The following is an 18749-nucleotide window of genomic DNA, read 5'->3' on the forward strand; positions in this document are numbered from 1 at the left end:
TCGGTGATACAATTTGTAATAGATTTTTTTGTTATCACTACAAATTTATTAAACAAAATATATTGACGGTGCAAAAAATACACCAAGGGTCAACAAATTAAGAAAAGAAAATTTTGCCATTTTCACTTCTTTAGCCACACATATGATGATTGTGTTTTTTATTATTTTTTTTTATAGAATAAAAATAAAGTTACTATGTAAAATTAACAAATATTTAAAACAAATATACATACGATGTTAATCATACGTTCCAAAAGAAAATAATTATAAAACCACAAATGTTAAAAATAATTTAATTTCATTAATTTACGATTACACAATTCATCACAGTCATAAAAAATGTTGCCATTTAAAAAATATACCAATCACTTGTAATATTGGCGTTCAACACACATATCAATTAAAAAACAAATATTTTTCAACTTTATTTACAAGAAAATGAAAAAATAATTGGCATAATTATTTCCAGTGCTTCCGTACTTTTACTATAGTTAAAAGAGATCACTTAACTATGAAATGGTCATCTAAATATCCTTATTAAATATTTTTAAGTATCCTACCATTTATTAATAGGAAACTAATTCTACTTTTTAATTCATATTATTTTTAAAAAATTCTTACCAAAACTATTCATTAAATCAAACATAATGTGTTTTAAGAACAATATAGTTCTATTTAAAAATTGGTGTCACTAAATGACTTCAACTAGAAAATCTTTTATCAGCTGCTATTAAATCCCCATCTTCACTCTTGCCACGTGTATTAAGTACGTATTTCTTTTATTTAAAAAATGGTTGTATTTCCAGCGACCCAAAAGTACAAATTGAGTACAATTGTCATATTTGTCTGTGTATTAAAATTACACTTAAATATATTAAAATATTTATGTTTTAACTGGTATGTTGACGGTGGTATCTTCGCTGTTATTGGGCCTCTTGTCCCTATCGTCTTCCGCTGGGGCGACGTAATTCCACGATTGTGTTTCACCGGTGCCGAAGAGAATGAAGTAAACTGCTGCGGCAATGTATATTGAGGCACCCGTGAGGAAAACTGGCCGCCATTCCGCAAAACCATTCTGAAATTAAAAATATGTATTATGTAACAAATAAATTATGTATGATCGTATTTAAATTAATATGAGATATTGAAAATAAAATTTCGAATAATTTTATATAAATAACTCACCCCATGTTTGGTGAAGTAGGCAGTCACAAGCGGTGTTATGAAACCAGCTGTGTTACCAATACCATTGGCTATGCCGTAAATGGTGCCGGCAAAGTTTGGCGCCAGATCCTGGTGGTTCACTAAGTTAGTGAGTGTGGCGGCGCCATTGGAGCCCATGGAGAATGTTATAAGAGCCACTGACAAGATGGGGGCACAGCCCGTGTAGCCCAGACCGATGAGAAGCAGACCCGGCACCACGTGGGAAAACAAGCAGAAGAACTTCCTCATAAACGTCGTGGATACAACGTTCTGTTTGACGATTCTGGAATCAAATTAATACTTAATTTTTTGGTGGATAAAATAGTTATATTTATTTTATGTGCTTTTATCGGCTGAAGACGGGTCTAATAAATTTAACCATTTAAATTCTAAGAATGCAGATATATAAGTGCATTGGAGATTCAAAAAGATAACGGTATTATTTATATACTATGAGAAAAAAAATATATATATAAAGATAAGTTACTAAAAAAATATTTGTTCGACAGCATCAGTTTCATAAAAAAATATAACTAGAACAACTACGCGGTCTGCATACAATTGTAATAATAAAAAAATGAGAGGATGAATATGTGATAACTTCAATGTTTCAATATAGAGTAAACGTCGAAGGCGATGCCAATAGCAGAAATCTTAAACGGTTTTAGCTATTAATATACACCGTACCTACTACGTACTCTCACATGTACCCTTTCGACATTCACTACTATCGGATGTAGATGATATATATTGAGAGCTGAAATTTTATAATAGATACTCATTAAGTTTATATTAAGTAAATTTACATATATTTTACCTGTCACCAATAGCTCCGAATATTAAAGAAAATATCATCCTCGCAAGGTAAGGTAGTGATGACAGAGTGCCCGTTGAAGTCAAATTATATCCGAGAGCACTTGACACGTATTTTGGTGCGGCTGTCATTACGAAGTATATACCCCATGTGTTACCATAGTGGAGGATAACCATGGCGAGGAACGGAAACGACGTGAATATATCTTTAAACGGTGGAACAATCTGAAAATATGACATTTTATGTACAAAATATATTACAAATTGCCCTCAAAAATTAACATATATTTCTACAATAAAGGCTTTAAATGAATAACATTATAATTTAAACTCTCGATCCTCTTGCTATTAATAAATCATATATAAACACAACACTTACTTTATGCTCCTTGGAACTCTGTTGCACTTTGTCTCCAATTGCACTTAGGATGTACGTTTTTTCTTCTTCGCTGATACGTGGATGTATGACGGGGGAATCGTATACAAGGAACCACCACGCAGCACACCAAACGATGGCTATAATACCTACAAAACATACACATGCATAAAAATATAGATTTTTTAGTAAAGCAGTTTATATATAAGAATAAAATTTTGTTTTATTATATTTTATTATGTTTTATTATATTTTCATTTATATAACAAGTGATATAATAAAAATTATATGAGCATTTGATTTGAAAGAAACAAATCAGTTCGTATTACATAAAACAATGTACCTGGTACATAAAATGCGTAAGTCCACCCAAAGTTCTCAATGAGAGGTCCACTTAGCGACCAGGTCACGACGGTTCCTATGGCCCCTCCTAGGAGAGCGCTCACAAACTTCCCCTTCTCTGCTGGAGGAGCCCAATGAGCAACAAGCGCGTGTAGTGACGGGAAAAGGAAGCCCTAAATGAAAATAACGATGTTAAATCTTGTGATAAAAGAATCACATTAAATTATATTTAAAGAAAAAGAATAAAATGGCACAAAAAACCATCGTGATGTCCAAATTACGAGTTTCCAAATAACATGCGATAAATATCAAGTTTTTAATGTACTTTTTTTATTTAGAAGCTTATCTATCTACCTTTCATACATGATTAGTTTCGGAAATTAAAATATAAAAGTAATAAATATTTTTTTTACATTTAATTTATCGTAAGATACCTAAAATTATCATATATGTTAGGATCTTATTGTAGAACTTGCGAAACACATTGTTTACTTCGTTAAAATTATAGGTAATAAAACAATAAAATTCTTGTGATTTCTATAACATTTTACATGATCGTCATACAGAGGACTATGTGACATAGTAGTTTTATAATTCCTTGTAATATTGCAAATTATGCGCAGCAACAACCAGTCACGTTAAAGGATATCACGAGGATTTATGTTATTGTTATATTAAATTTATACGAATTATATGACATTACAGAGGTATCTAGAACATGCAATAACACATCACATAATAAACGTTTTAATATTTCAAGTGTGCTATAAAAATATTTCCTTATGAAACAATACAATAGATTTTTTTTTTTTTATTGTGACACGACTTATTTTCAAATCATACTTTGAGGTTTGTTGAACAAAACCAATGTTCTATAGTACGAATACAAACGTAATGTTTTTTTTTTAAAAAACAAACATTCTCAATAAATGATATATGAATAGTTAAATAACCTTTAAAAATAAAACTACCACGTTTTAGTTAGAGATTAGAAACAGGCAACAATATTAGGTACTGTTGATCTATAGTAGTGTGTAAAGTGTATTTTATGACGGGCAATAAAGCACTTTATAGACGAAACAATAGACAGCGAGGTACACTTCGAAACCTTGGAATATAATATCTAGGTAAGATACAAAACAGTATAAACAATTCTGAACAATTAAAATGCAAAATGTAATCCGAGAAAAATATAACAAAAAGAAAAGTGTCAAATAATTAAGGAGAAACAGAAAACAGTTGTAGCTTTAATAATAAGAGGTATGTACTCATTTACATTCAATCAATAAAAATTATATGCAAATTAATATCAACTTCACTCACGTCGCAATTGGTAGATAAGTAATAGCCCATAATTATTGTTAGATAATAAAAAAAATATCTTAAATATTAAATAATAATTAAAAATAAACTTCTAGAATCTTCGATCAATACTTTAATAGCACATTTCATGTTTCTTTGAACCTTGACATGTGATCATTTTATTGAATTACAAAAGTACTATTATTTCTCTTGAAATTAATTATTAATTTCTAAATTATTAGGTTTCAATAAAACAGTATTGTTAAATTATTTAAATCTATTCTATTTAAGTGAAGAAAACAGACACTGTAGTTGATATAGATTTGTTTAGACGTACTAATTTCATGAACTAGTAGAATTGAAAATTAAATCTTTGTATGTATTCCATATATCTTTGCATGTAAGTTATTTACTATTAATGTATCCATTATAATAATAATTGTTTTCCACTAAATTGAACATAAAAAGGAGCATAGCAAGTATTAGATAAACGAATAAACTTACCGCAGCAAGACCTATGACGAATCTTGTAGCCACTAGCATCATGAAATGTACTTTCGCTGCTGGAGGAATGAGAATTGTGAGGACCGCAGATATCAACATGGATATGAAGACTACATTCCTTGGACCCCATCTCTCCGCTGCTATACCACTGAAGAGGCAAGTGATTGCGTAACCCCAGAAGTATCCGGAGAGCACATACGCCTGTTGTTGCGCTGTCCAATCAAAAGTAATAGATCCATCGGGCTGCAATAGATTTAATAATGAGATATGGATAATTAAACTTGTAGACAGGCATCGGAAGGAAGCAATGTTATGTATGCAAATAAGATAAAGGACTATGAGTAGCAACAATACCTACTGTAATCTCTTTTATACGAAATTGTTTCAAATTTTCCTATATTATTTATAATTAAGTAACGTAATATATATAAATTAAAACTTAATGTGTATAAATAAATATAATATTTCCAATATTTTTTTCTACATTGCTTTAAGTTTATAATTCTTGTCCGTCTATATATCCATGCAGTACAATAACCGAAACATTTGATTGATAATTTAGAACACTTTCATCTACAGGGAACTGATTTTTGACTTAAAAAAATCAGCACAAAAAACGGTGCCACAATACAAAGTTAACATCAAAACTGGAGACTAGCAACAAATTAGCAACAAATTATATAGCATATGTATCATTCGTCTTATCCCTACATGAGTTTTAATTGAACTAATATTTAAAAGAAAAAAAACATACGAAAACTTCACGACAATGCACAAAACATTTGCTTTTAATTAAGTTAATTACGCTGATTAATTGAAATAAATAACAACTTAACATTGCTTAGATGTCAAAAACATTAAATGAGAATTGTTAAAGTATTTCAGTACTTATCTATTGATATCAAATTCAAGCGTCGATTTAAAATTATTTTGAAAAGCAATAATGTCATTACTGGAAACAGTCTGAAGATGAATAAATGCTATTAAAATTACACATAAAATATTGTTTGTATAAATCGCAATAAGATATATTATATAGTAGTAAAGTAGATAACAGTTACAATATGTCTTCAGAGACTACTGGCATTTATTTATAAAATAACAAATTGGCTAATGAAATAAGAAAAATAATCCGTAAGGTTTATTCAAATTAGATATGATTTTCTATTCACTGTATACAAATGTTGCCTATTGTTTGTCCATTGTTATTATTCCTAAATATAATCTTTGTTATAACAGTCGCGGTGGCTGGCAATTTCCATCAACAATAACTAGCCTATAACACGTGGTTACAGTTTGACGCAAATTTTATTATAAACAAATACAAAATATGTTTTTGTTTTAAAATTTTATTGTACATACTTTAATATGAGTAAAATCTTTAAAATCAATTTAAAGTATAAATGCAATAAGTAGTACAATTGCGTATTTGGTTTCATTGCTTTAATGTAGCGTATAACAATTGACTTTGATGTAACGAAGATATTTCTACTTAAGGAAAAAATAATAAAAATATTTACATTTTTAAAACTAATTTTATAAATTAATTGTTATTCTGTTATAATTTTTTCTATTGAATATTGATGTGGTTACGGAACATTAATAACCAATTTTTGGATAGAATATGATATGAACTTGACTGATAGATAAATAAATATTTGCGTTTATAAATTCTATATACCTGTTGGACTTGTCGTGTAACCGCTGTCGTACCATTATGTAATGCAGTGTCGTCATTAGTGATGGCCTCACATTCGCTTTGTACCCTGTAACAACGTGGATGCCATTGTTATATTGTCACAGATTAAAGCAATAATTCCTGTTATTTGGAATAATGATAATTCCAACCGTCGGATTATATGGTCTGATTTTTTTACATTATACTAAGATACGACAAACTACAGAAAGATCTCCATAATAGCAAGTGGTTATAGGTGTTGTTGTTCACGAGTCTAAAGGAATTTGGATCCAATTCTTGGAAGTGGGATATAGGGATGGTATTTAGGCGTTTAATGCGCTTCCTTATCTACCAAAACACATCTGTGAAAGCTACTGTATGAAAAACCGTAAAAAAGTGGTACTTTTCCGGTGAAGTACTGCAGCTTTCTTTCCGCTCCTAGGATCTGATTGATTATGAACGTATTCAGTAGTTTACATATTATAGTTTAGTATGGTTTTGGTTCGATTGAGGGCGCGAATAGCAAGTTTAAAATAAAATATTAAAATTTATAAGACTAAAAATCTTTTAAATTAAACTAATATTTTCGGATATACTACGTGATCACGGGGATCAAGGTTGCTGTAAAATAACCGAAACGTCGGGATTATGTAGTTTTAAAGTAATAAAATCAGCGTAGTATATCCGAAAATATATTAGTTTCATTTAAATGAATAAAACTCGCGAAAGTGTTAGATCTCATTAAGACTAAAAATCGTCTGTAAAAACCATACATCTAAACAAGATATAGGCTAAATCGATTGAAGTATTATTTTGGGTAGAACATGAATCGAAAAGCTTGTGTAATTAAATAAATCTTAAATTACTTTCTAAATATATTATCATGACTCAACTCTAATAATTTACTTGTCTATCGCACTCTTAATTAACGCCTAAATTAATTATCATTCGCATAAAAATCTAACATTACTTTTAGTGATATTATGATTTAACAATTCTTATGCGGTTTGAGGAACCAATTTTAGATCCCTCATAACTTCCATCTTCTATATCATTTAACAAATAAATTTAACAAGTAAGTCATTTCAGTACATCTTTTGTAAACTCATTAACTTATCGAACTTGAAGGTAACTTGGACAAATGTATTTGTTTGATTTGTTAAGAAACTAAGAGATATTTATAATGAAATTAATAACCTATTAGTATTTTATTCCATAATTAATTAATAGAAATAAAAATTAATTTAAATGGACATACTTTAAAATACAAGTAACTAAAGTTTTTTTTTTTGTAATAATATTAATAACAATGATATAAGAATTTAAATCTCAAAAGTCTTAAAATATCGTTTAGATATTTGTTAATAAAGATGATTCTAGTTATCCTTGTCGCAATTTGTGACAGTCACGTCATGCAAAACATTGAACAATAATACCAGCAAAAGTTTGAGGGTCAGACTTTATAAGAATTATTTAGTTTTTACTATAAACAATGACTAACGATAAGAAAAATACACACCATTGGATAATTTTTAATGTACGTAGCCCCCAAACTCTACGAGATCTATTTCTTTATTAAATTTAATTGCTTCGCTTACAAGCAGCCGAATATTAAGCGATTAATTTAAAAATCCTTCTTTATCATCTATTTATGACTTTTATAACTAATTTTTATTTATTAAAAAAAATTAGTTAAAAAAGCACTGCATTGTATTGAAACTCGGTATATTTACTTTTAACAATCTCATTGTGCTCAGTTTTTCTGGCGTTACTAAGAAGAACCTAATTATGTGCAGTTAGCTAGAATCGATTAAACCGTTTTGAAGGTACATTCAAAACATAAGGTAATTAATTTATGTAATGTTTTGAGTTTCTTATATTCCTCATTTCAATTTTGTTTCAACAGTGAACGTTTTTATGCATGGCCGCCCCCTATTTGTTGTGGGTTTATAATAATTCCGATGATTTGCGTTACTTATTTTCTGCCACAAGTTTTTCTGACGTAATATAATTCGTTATATTTTTGTGACTATTTACGTAAATCATTGAAATTCAGGTTTGGAAGGAAGAAATTGTTGACTAGCTACTAAATGAAAGTCACGTCAGATGGTTGAAAACCCCAACATTAATTTAATTGCAATACAGGCTTAGTACTTACGACTTAGTTTCACCGCGATCAGGAACCATGGCAATGATATTGACACTCATGTTAACGCGCAGCATGTAATTGACCCAGCAGGCGAAGAACATCATTAACGCCACGTTTAACCTCGCCGGTATAACATCTGAAATAATAATAAAAATATATTGTTATTCGCATTGCTTTAGGTTTTAATCACCTTTTACTAAGTCATTTCTTCATTTTATCAATTAGCCTAAGCCCTAATTCTTAAATGACCATGAATCTTTATAAAACTGGTATATGGACATCACAGTGGTGGAAAAATTTAAGATTAAATAAAGGACTGACGAAATAACGGTTTCATAGTTTTAAAATATATAAGTTAATTAAATACGAATAATCTTCCTTAATTTTTATTAAACTTTCATATTTAAAAAGGTTGAGATTTTAGATTGGACTCTTAATCTTTCTTACGTACATAGTTTTAAGGATTTCTTCGTCCGGCACTTAAATAAGTGCCCTGAGACCATGTTTTTATTCGTTTCTAAATACATTATTTTTCTTTTTTTTTTTTTAATCCTTAACTTAACCACAGATGTTCATAAAATAGACATGAAATAAAAACTGAACTTCCAGTCACTTAAGAAAATAATATGATAGCCTTCGTTGCTTTTGACTGTAATTTAGTTAGTTATATTTGTGGTTTTGCATAATATTAAAATTTTGTGGTTTTTTGAAAGGTTTTTTATTGTTTTTGTGATTTGTTTACTTGAAAAATACGTTTTCTATTATTGTTAAATTGTTCGTGTCAATTGCAAATGGAGACTACGTTTCTGGCCGATTTTAATTTAGAATAATACATATATTACGCATTGTATCCTTGACCTTTACAACATTTATACTTACAAGAACTGTTTGACGTTTATATGTCATTTAGAAATTCTTTTTGATCTAATGAATGGATCTTATAATCCTTATAACTTTGTTATTTCATTGATATAAAATTATTACGTGTTTGAAGACTGGGAAAGTCCACCAAATTACGAAATCTTAAAGCAAAAAGTTATAATACATTTAATCTCCGACAAAGTTATATTTTTGTGGCTTAATGTTTCTTATATTCAATAAAATTTGCTTAATTGCTCAAAAACGTATGTATAAATATTTTCCTTGTGAGGGGAATACCCATAAATATTTTAGTATCCGTAAGGTGTAAATATTTTCAACACAATGACCGAAGTATAAATTATATTTGCGAAGTCCACAAGCAGTGTTTGTCGAAATAATTCATAATCGAACTACGAGATGGACAAGGAAATATTTATAATATTTGCCATAGTCAAGTGCGCGACCTCTTAGTACACGAAGCCGGTTCGCGGAAGATAACTTTCAAATGCAATGTCAATAGCAATTGGACATTGACAGCTCGGCTGCGACTTTTATAGAATAAAGTGTAATTAACATTGCAATAATATTGAGGTAAGCGAAAGCGATACAACCTAGTTGCGATGGAAAAATCCATTATGCCAAAGACTTATATTTAAATGACACATATTAATAAAAACTTGTGATTGACAGATTATTAAAAAAATCGCATCTAATTTAGTTTCTAGGTTTGGCTCTATATCTTAAGACTGTTACAATATAAAAAAAAAAAAACAAGTAGAATTATTGTAATATATTATTTATCTATATCCATATTTGAAGAAAAAATACACTTATTTACTACAAATCTTTAAAGAAATTGATGAATTTAGTAGATTAGAATTTAAAATCTAATTATACATAAAAAAAAATAATTGTAGTATATTTTGAAATTCATAATAATTTCATTAAAAGTTAAATGTTAGCCTGTAAATAATTTTGATTGTAAATAAATGTTCATGCAGAAGAGATATATATATATAGCTTTGTTATACATAAGTGATATTATTATTCCCTATATGGAGATATGGTTGTACAAAAATGTTAAATTTATAGAGAAATATACGTATTTCTTATGAGATTAAACTTATGCCTTGAACAAATTCTGTAATTACGTTATATGATTGCGTCATTTATGAGAAATATAAGGTTAAAATTCAAATTCTTATAAGTGAGATTCTCGATCAATATCTACAAGTATATGTTATAGGAGGTTTGCTAAATCCACACAATCCATAGGAGGTTTTCTAATGCCACGAAAAATTAAATATGTACATAATTTTTACATGATGCGATATATTTTTCAATACTTTTTAATATATATGTAAATTGTAAAAATATGCTATGCTTAACAATTTAAAACTAAGTTTTACCGATTCACTTTATGTGGATTGTTATTCTAGAGTGTGATCACGTAAAAGGGAGATAATAGTATCTTTCATTACAGACGAAAAACATCGTCTCATTTAAACGTATACGCACGAATTTTCTATTATGTTTACTAAAGTAATGATTCTGTGAAAAAAAAAATTACGATTTTTAAATATCTCATATTATTTAATTAAAAAAGGACTTTAAATCAATCCATCAACCATTACATGTATGTATCTACAAATTGGATGAAAGCAATTAAATTTAAGAAGTTACAGAAATTTAAAATAAATTACTGCATTTAAGATAAGATTTATTTCATTTGTTATTATAACTTTATGTTATTAATACTTATTATACTTTACTTCTTCTTTTAAAGATTACAAAATTATAAATTTCGAACAAAATAAAACAAAGTATGTAAATAAATTTTTATTAAAATGTATTATAAGCAATTATGTTATTTACGATTATTTTTTAAATATAAACTGCTTACAAAGTTTTATTTCAAAAAGTTTATTTAATACTTTCAATAACCTCACATATTCGGCAATCAAACATCACCAATATATTGAATTTTGTTTTCACAAATTAGCTTGTTAATGTTTTTACTTTACTCTTCAAGAGTATATTGAAATCGTGTTACAGTAATTAAAGAGAACCAGTCAAAATAATGAACATTTAGGTTCAAGAAATTAGTTGTTGCTTAAGCTTATAGTTGAATGTAAATATTTTAATTTTATAGTTTCCTGTTTCACAGAGCGCTTGGGATCATTCAGCGTATGATTCATAAATTTTTTTTTATTAATTTATTCTCATCCTTACCTTTGAGAACAATACATGATTTACAAATTAAAATCTGATTATACTGTGATCTAACAAGATAAGATAGGTATGAAATTTACAATGCAATGGATATTTTTTCTTGCATCCTTATTTCTGCATAACCAACTTCCATATTCTACTGTTGGTTATTTCTCGTGCGCATATATTTAATATGTATTGATCTACTTAACATCATGCAGTTGTTTATACCTATTTTTCTGCTAGTTATAATCTATTAAATCCTATTTTCTAAAGATGCATGGACAACTTTCGAACGCAGGGCATTAATGGTTCTTCGGCTACTTTGAAGTTTCGTTTCCAGTATCTCATAGTCATATTTAAAAACTGTTTGGAGCGATTAAAAACTAACCAGGAGAAAAAATGTATACTCCCTGTATGTTCTTTTTTTGTAGCTATGTTTAATTGTTGTCGTTCTTTGAACTGAAACCAAGCGTAGTACCAAATCAAGCAACCTTGGGCCTCCATTTTGTGGTCATAGTTGATTGTCTTCACAAGAACATTGTTCATTAAATTATTACACTTGATAACCTCTTTAGGCACTTTCAAATTCTAGTCAGAAATATATTATGGGGTGAAAACTTTCCTCTTATCGTGGTACAGGAATCTCTATTGTCATCATTTTCGTTAAACATTTTTATTTCAGAAACATCTGAACTCTTAGTCTAGCCTCAGATGATGATGCAATAGTTTATTATTTTCTATTTAGTATATATTGTACGAAAAGTGGAGGGAGGTTAATTTATTTAGGTTTATTATCGAGGTAAAGCACATTTCCCTCAATAATGCATGGTTTAATAATTTAAAAAATCTATAATTTGTCTGTGTAACTAACTGTTAGTTGTCACCTCTTGAAAAAGATAAGAAGCTATTAACCATTTCAAGGAAATGAAAGCTTAAACCGATCAAGAGGGAATCAAAACAATTTTTATCCTAATTTACTTTTTTTATAATCTTCTCACTTTAATTTTATATTTATCTCTTTAAACGAAGCCTTATTGTTAATCGATGACTAACTATTGAACAGTTTAGAAGTTTTATAATGCACAATTTAATAAACTAATATTTTTTCATAGTTTCAATTTGATATTTAATCAAGATGGCTTATTTAACTAAAAAAAGATTTTAGTGGATACAATACTGGTGTTGAAGACGTAAAAAGATAAACAGGTACAGAATTATCAAATTACTTAAACAATTAAAAAATATATATATATATTTCGTCTTAACCAAATATTTTACAGGTGACATCGCATATTAAAACGCTACAAGTTAAAAATACTTAATTCCTAAACATAACTTATACATTATTATACTCAAAAAGGTGATTAATAGACCGAAATAAAGACACCCAAAAAATCACTTGAATTTTGTATTACTATGTTATGCAGCTCGGTAAATATTCTTGTTACACATAACAAATATAGTACTATATTGAGAAAAAGCCTTTAATACCTGACTACGCAGGTAATACCCAGACCAGGTAAAGTCTTGCCTGTTAGAATAGACGCAGGATTTGTATACAATTATCAGAACTATTTTCTAGTTCACCATGACACGACTGATGTAACCAATGTTGGCCTTTTAAAAATTATTATACTATGTGTGTGATATTCGCAACAGGTCAACATTTATATGAAGTGTTAGAAATCAAAAACTAAAGCTATAGCCTCTTATTTATTTAGCTACGCCTAATAAATATTATTCATCTAATAAAAGCATATAGTATTAATAAAATAAACTCAAAGAAAGCATTACTTTTTTGTATGATTAATTACTACCTTATGTAGTTCGGAGACTTTGACTTGATTAACAAGTTTATCATATACATATATATCTTTCCTAAAAATATAATAATTGTTGAACCAAACTTCAAATTTGACTCTGCACCCAAAGAACTAGAAATTACATGTCTATAAAATTATCGATAGAATCGTTACATTTAGAATAGGTCGTCAATAGATGTATTTTAGTAATGTGTTAAAATATTTTTATAATATTAGTGGGTAGTGGAATCAGGAGAATTATCGCTTCACTATATCTGAATGTTGATTGTTGATACAAAAAAGAGCTACTATGAGACGAGGTTACTGGCCTTACTTGTTCATTTTTACATCACCTAATATGAAATAATATATTTACGGAAAATCCATTTGGCAATTTCGGTTGAGGTCAACCACGCGACCTTAGCGATAATCAAATCCTCCAAAATACCGGTGCCGTATTAATGAATCGCAAAAGAAACATTTGCGTAACGGTGTGTCCAGCGTCTTGTTACGGTGAAAGTGTAAGAATGTGACTCCGTCTCGACGACGCCACGGCGTCAAACCGTCGCCTCTGATTACACTCAGAACATCAATTATTTTACCACATTTTATTAATATCATCAATGACAGATAACAACTTTCAAGAACTCAACCGACAAAAATATTAACGGTGAGTCCTACATTTCAACAGAAACATAGGTAGGTACTCATTTTTAATACATATTAAAACTATTTGCGCGTGACTTCAAATGTTTTGTAGTTCGTGATACGAAACCAGTTTTATATTTGCGTTCTCAACTTTAAAAAGCGGTGCTTTGTACTATTATTATGCCTCCTATTTATAAAAATCCTGATTCTAGAATGCTATTGTATTGTAATACATGCTTTAAATCATTAAAACAACAAGTACGTATTTATAACATAGATATGAAAAATGGGTACGTTTCCAGTACAATGCGTAAAACTATTAGTAGAGTATGTGTCTTATCTATTGCGAGCAGTGGCATAACTAAAAACTTAATCACAGCCTTGCAGTTGTGAAAATTTGTAATAATATGTAGACATAGAAACGCAGTTACGATTACGTTTCATGTTACATAACAAATGTAGTAAGTTGAATTGAATGAAGATAAGTTTGGTAAGAAACATTTAATTTTTATTAAAAATGATTGAAATTATGTTTAAAATACATTGACGTTACAAGGCTTATTTAACAACTTGCGTTATAGGTGAAGTGACGCATTGGAACGCAAAATTCGAGGGGCAAAACAGAGGGGCATTCCGAGGTGATACGACTGTGTGACCTTACTCAATAATTTTATTATAGATATACTATTCTCGGATGAAAAATGTACAGAAAATCATTACCTTATATATTATATTTTCGTTTCCCCTTTTACTTTGTACGATTACGTTGCATTAAAATAATGTATACATGTATGTCTTTTATATCATATGTACATATATTTGTAATAGATTTTAGTAAGAATAAATAAGGAGTACCTAAGCTTAGCACAGCTTAGTATAGCTTAGTAAAGCTGCCATACTATAATAAATAAATGCTTAAAAACAATCGATATCCTACCAGAATTTATTTAGATTTCTTTCAACATTTTAGATTTTATTTATATTGACGTTCGTAGAAATTAATCTATATTCAATAAAATAACATCTCTTGGGACGGCCCTCTAGCATTCTATTATATAAGAATCTCCCGACAATTTCCTTTTCAAATTTGTCTATTATTATTTTGAGTGTTTGTTCCTCTCGAAGACAGTTTCTTCTCTTCTGCCTGCTTGATTTTCAGTCTCGTATGAATTAATCTTTGATTGTTTCATCTAATATGAGGGAATCCTCATCAAAATTCATAGGCATTATGAAGTATTAAAATTTAAATGGAATATTGAGTAACATTTATCTCGATCATTCGATTTTGGTTTCACTTTCGCTTCGAATCTTCTAGCGAGTAGCTAAAAGTTATGTGCTCTATGTTGCATAAACTAATCAATAACAAGGGACAACATAACAATCTAATCAATAAATTATTAAAGTGGCAATTATTAATACAAGAAAAACATACGACAAAGTAAAATAAAAGCACATACTATGTCGTAAATATTCTAAATTTCAGTATGTGTTTATTTTGTGATTCATATACATTAATAATACGGATTTTTTATATGCGTTAAATATATAACATAATTTAGTTAAATAATTTAATTAGTGAAAACAATGTGTTGTTTAATAACTACGAGAAATTATAATTTTTGAAAACGTTATTAAGCCACAATACCTACGGCTGTAAAAAATGAGATTTTTTTATTTAATTATAAAAAAAACATACTGTTAGTAAATATACAAATGATGCTATTTACATAAGCCGGTGGCAACAGGTAGTAAACTGGCTATTATATTTCATTAAGTAATATGTAAGATAAAAATGTTATCAGACAAGAGATATTAAATGTTATCAAAAACATGTCATTTTTAATACAAATCTTAGAATATAATTAAGGTTAACTTATTACATCATTATGAAATATTAATTTTTGTATATTATTTTCATAACAGTTCGATAAATTTCATGTAACTATGATTTCAAACAATAACAATAAAGCGAAATTTTAGCTTTTAGGCACCATTAACGTTATCGATATAAGAATAAAAAAAAAGCTGTACTGAAATAACAAATAGGTATGACTTAATAAATACAAGGAACGATAATGAAAAAAAGAGTTTTTAAAATGTATGGAACTTAAGAGGCAATTTTTCACTCATCACTGTAAAAGCTTTAGTAATCGTATTAGGATAGGTACATCAGAAATTCTGTCCTTAGAACTGATAGGAAAAAAACAAAGAGAAGCGAAACAAACAAACTAACAGGTGAAGAATGATCACAAAATTGGTATAAGTATTATGAAGCTTACTTTATTTATCATAAGAACAATATTTACTAAGAAATTGTTTTTAAAACAATAATTTACAAGTGTCCCTATGACTACTTTAGCAGCCTTAAAAAATTACTGAATAAATTGAAGGTAGATACATAATTTTTTATCACTCGATAGACTTGGCTTTTTATGATTGCTAATTTATTTTATTTAAATTAAATGTAATCAAGCTAATAAAATGTGCTTACAAGGAATCAAGTAATGACGCTGGTTTATTACCTAGACTTTCAATCTGGCTTCCAACGGCTTATTTAAAAACATTCTTTATTTCTAGACCGAAAGGAAAAGAAAGTGCCTTAGATTCAACCAATTTCATTTTGTAAAAAAACTGATAACTTTAAAACGAATGAAATAAACCTTATATATAATAAAGTAATTGCTATTAAACCGTGAGTTAAGTAATTAAGTAACGATAATTAATTTAACAATTTCCTACCCCAGGTACTCAAGGATGCGAAGTAAATATACATTAATTTATCACTTTCAATTCACTAATACAATAATAATTCACTAATATAAAATACATTATTTAACATACTCACCAAATATTTTTATGTGGAACTTCATTTTAATGTATCGAGTAAACACAAAACAATTCACACAATTATCGCAAAACACTAACCGCTGCGAGTTGCGCGCGCGCTTGTCTTTCTGAGACTGCCTTCCGATGGCCGACATCCATCGAAAGCCTCAGCACGGTCGACCTCACATGCCACTCTATTATCGAATTGTCAAAGTAAATTGCAACTAAGAACTCAGATAATAACGATAATAAAGCAAGTCAGGTTGTTTTTAATCAGGTGAGCGTCCCCTCCCACTCCTGCAAGGTACACATAAAAAATAACGGTTATAAAAGGACTGATATTCTGGGAACTGCATCTCATGTTGATTCAAATGTTCCTTCGATAAAATTATTATAATCGATGTATTTTTATTCTACAAACAGCGTTCAATCGCTTGCCAGAATTAGGTATGTATTGAGTGTTATAAATAATGTTTCTACATACAATCTAATGATTGAACTATTATTTTTGCAAATTGTAAAGAAAATTCATTGTTTGTTTTAGTAATTATCTACTATTGGAGACGCGCAATAAGTTTTTACATTCCTTAACGCTGGTCCCTTCCATAGTACTTGTACTTTTCACAATAGAACTTGATTACTTCCCGTTATTTATAACTAAAAACGTAGGTATAAGATTATTTTGAAAATTATATCTACATTGAAATTCTCTTACATAACAGACCATATATACACTTTAAAGACACACATCAAAATATTTTTTCGAAGTAAGTAAGTATGCATTCCTGTACTTTGTCAATCAAAAGATTACTTGTAAATTTGAAAAATGTGAATGGAACTATCTATAATTAAGTTGCACTTTGGAACTACAACAACATTAAAATGCCTTTAAGCCATTGAACGACAACACTTTTAAAAAACGATACAAATGAAGCTTTATAAAATATTAATATGTACCTATGTATATATTTTTCATTTCTTAAATAAAAAACTGGTTCACTTGTTACAAATTCAGCTCTCTCTAATTGTTAGCAGTTAATTACTTAGTCTTTAACAGCACGGGGTGCTGTATATGTCTTACTAAAATAATCAAAACGCTATTAAATTTAAAAGTTTGTATTAAGGTGCATTGTCGAAATACCATTGATGATTCAGTTAGTTTAAAAATATTGGCTACTGGAAATCTAAGTATTATCCTGTCTTTTCTTTATGCAAAAAAGTATTGAGATTTATCAAAGATATTAATGAACTTTATTTGATTTTGCAGATTATGTAGTTTAAATAATAAAATTCGCGTAGTATATCCGAAATATATTAGTTTCATTTAAATGAATAAAACTCGCGAAAGTCTTAGATCTCATGATTTTGCAGATGTTTTTAGAGATATTTTTCCTTTTATACATTACCAATAAAACAACAAACAAAAATAAACGAATAATTAAATCCCCTTAACGGATATTATATAATAATAAACGTAAAATATTGATGTGCGACCCTGCTCCTTTTAAAAGTTGTTTACCTGTTCAGAAAAAAAAATAATGATATTTGTGTGACACTGTCACAAATACTGTCATTGACACTACATAATAAGGCCCTATGGATACAACCGTCGATTCTTAACATAAAACTATAATGAGACAGTAGATTATTAATAGAGTACTATTGCAGATTATAAATATTAATAGATTATCTGGTCTAACCAGCTACTGCAGACTACACCTTACTATACTTTAAGTATACTTTTTTACTTTCAGCGAACTGGCGTCACAATGAGCGGCCGTCTGATTTATATCGTTAAGTTCTTTTTTAGAAGACTTGTTTAGTTTCTTGGAGCCAGCGCAGGAATTATAATTAAAACTATATGTTTATGTGATAATACTTTTTAATGTGATAGGTATTACTTACGAAATTATTTGATTTCTATTTCTTTATTACATCTATTTATATTAAATAAGGGATAACATAGAAAAATACATTACACAATAATTTTAGTTATAATAAAAGATTAAAAATCAACACTATACGTCAAGG

At 28.6% G+C, this 18749-nt stretch overlaps 1 protein-coding gene across 1 annotated transcript; it reads right to left on the bottom strand.

Moving 5' to 3' along the window:
- Positions 1–277: 277 nt before the first annotated feature.
- LOC116771492 (putative inorganic phosphate cotransporter) lies at positions 278–16970 on the bottom strand. Its single transcript, XM_032663341.2, has 9 exons — positions 16738–16970; positions 8377–8503; positions 6222–6306; positions 4541–4783; positions 2736–2907; positions 2396–2541; positions 2021–2241; positions 1186–1486; positions 278–1075 (listed from the first exon to the last, which is right to left on the bottom strand). Exons 1-9 carry the CDS (start codon positions 16871–16873, stop codon positions 884–886), a joined length of 1623 nt encoding a protein of 540 aa, XP_032519232.1. The 5' UTR covers positions 16874–16970; the 3' UTR covers positions 278–883.
- Positions 16971–18749: the final 1779 nt, after the last annotated feature.

The sequence above is a fragment of the Danaus plexippus genome, chromosome 17 (assembly GCF_018135715.1).
Source record: "Danaus plexippus chromosome 17, MEX_DaPlex, whole genome shotgun sequence".
Lineage (NCBI taxonomy): Eukaryota > Metazoa > Arthropoda > Insecta > Lepidoptera > Nymphalidae > Danaus > Danaus plexippus.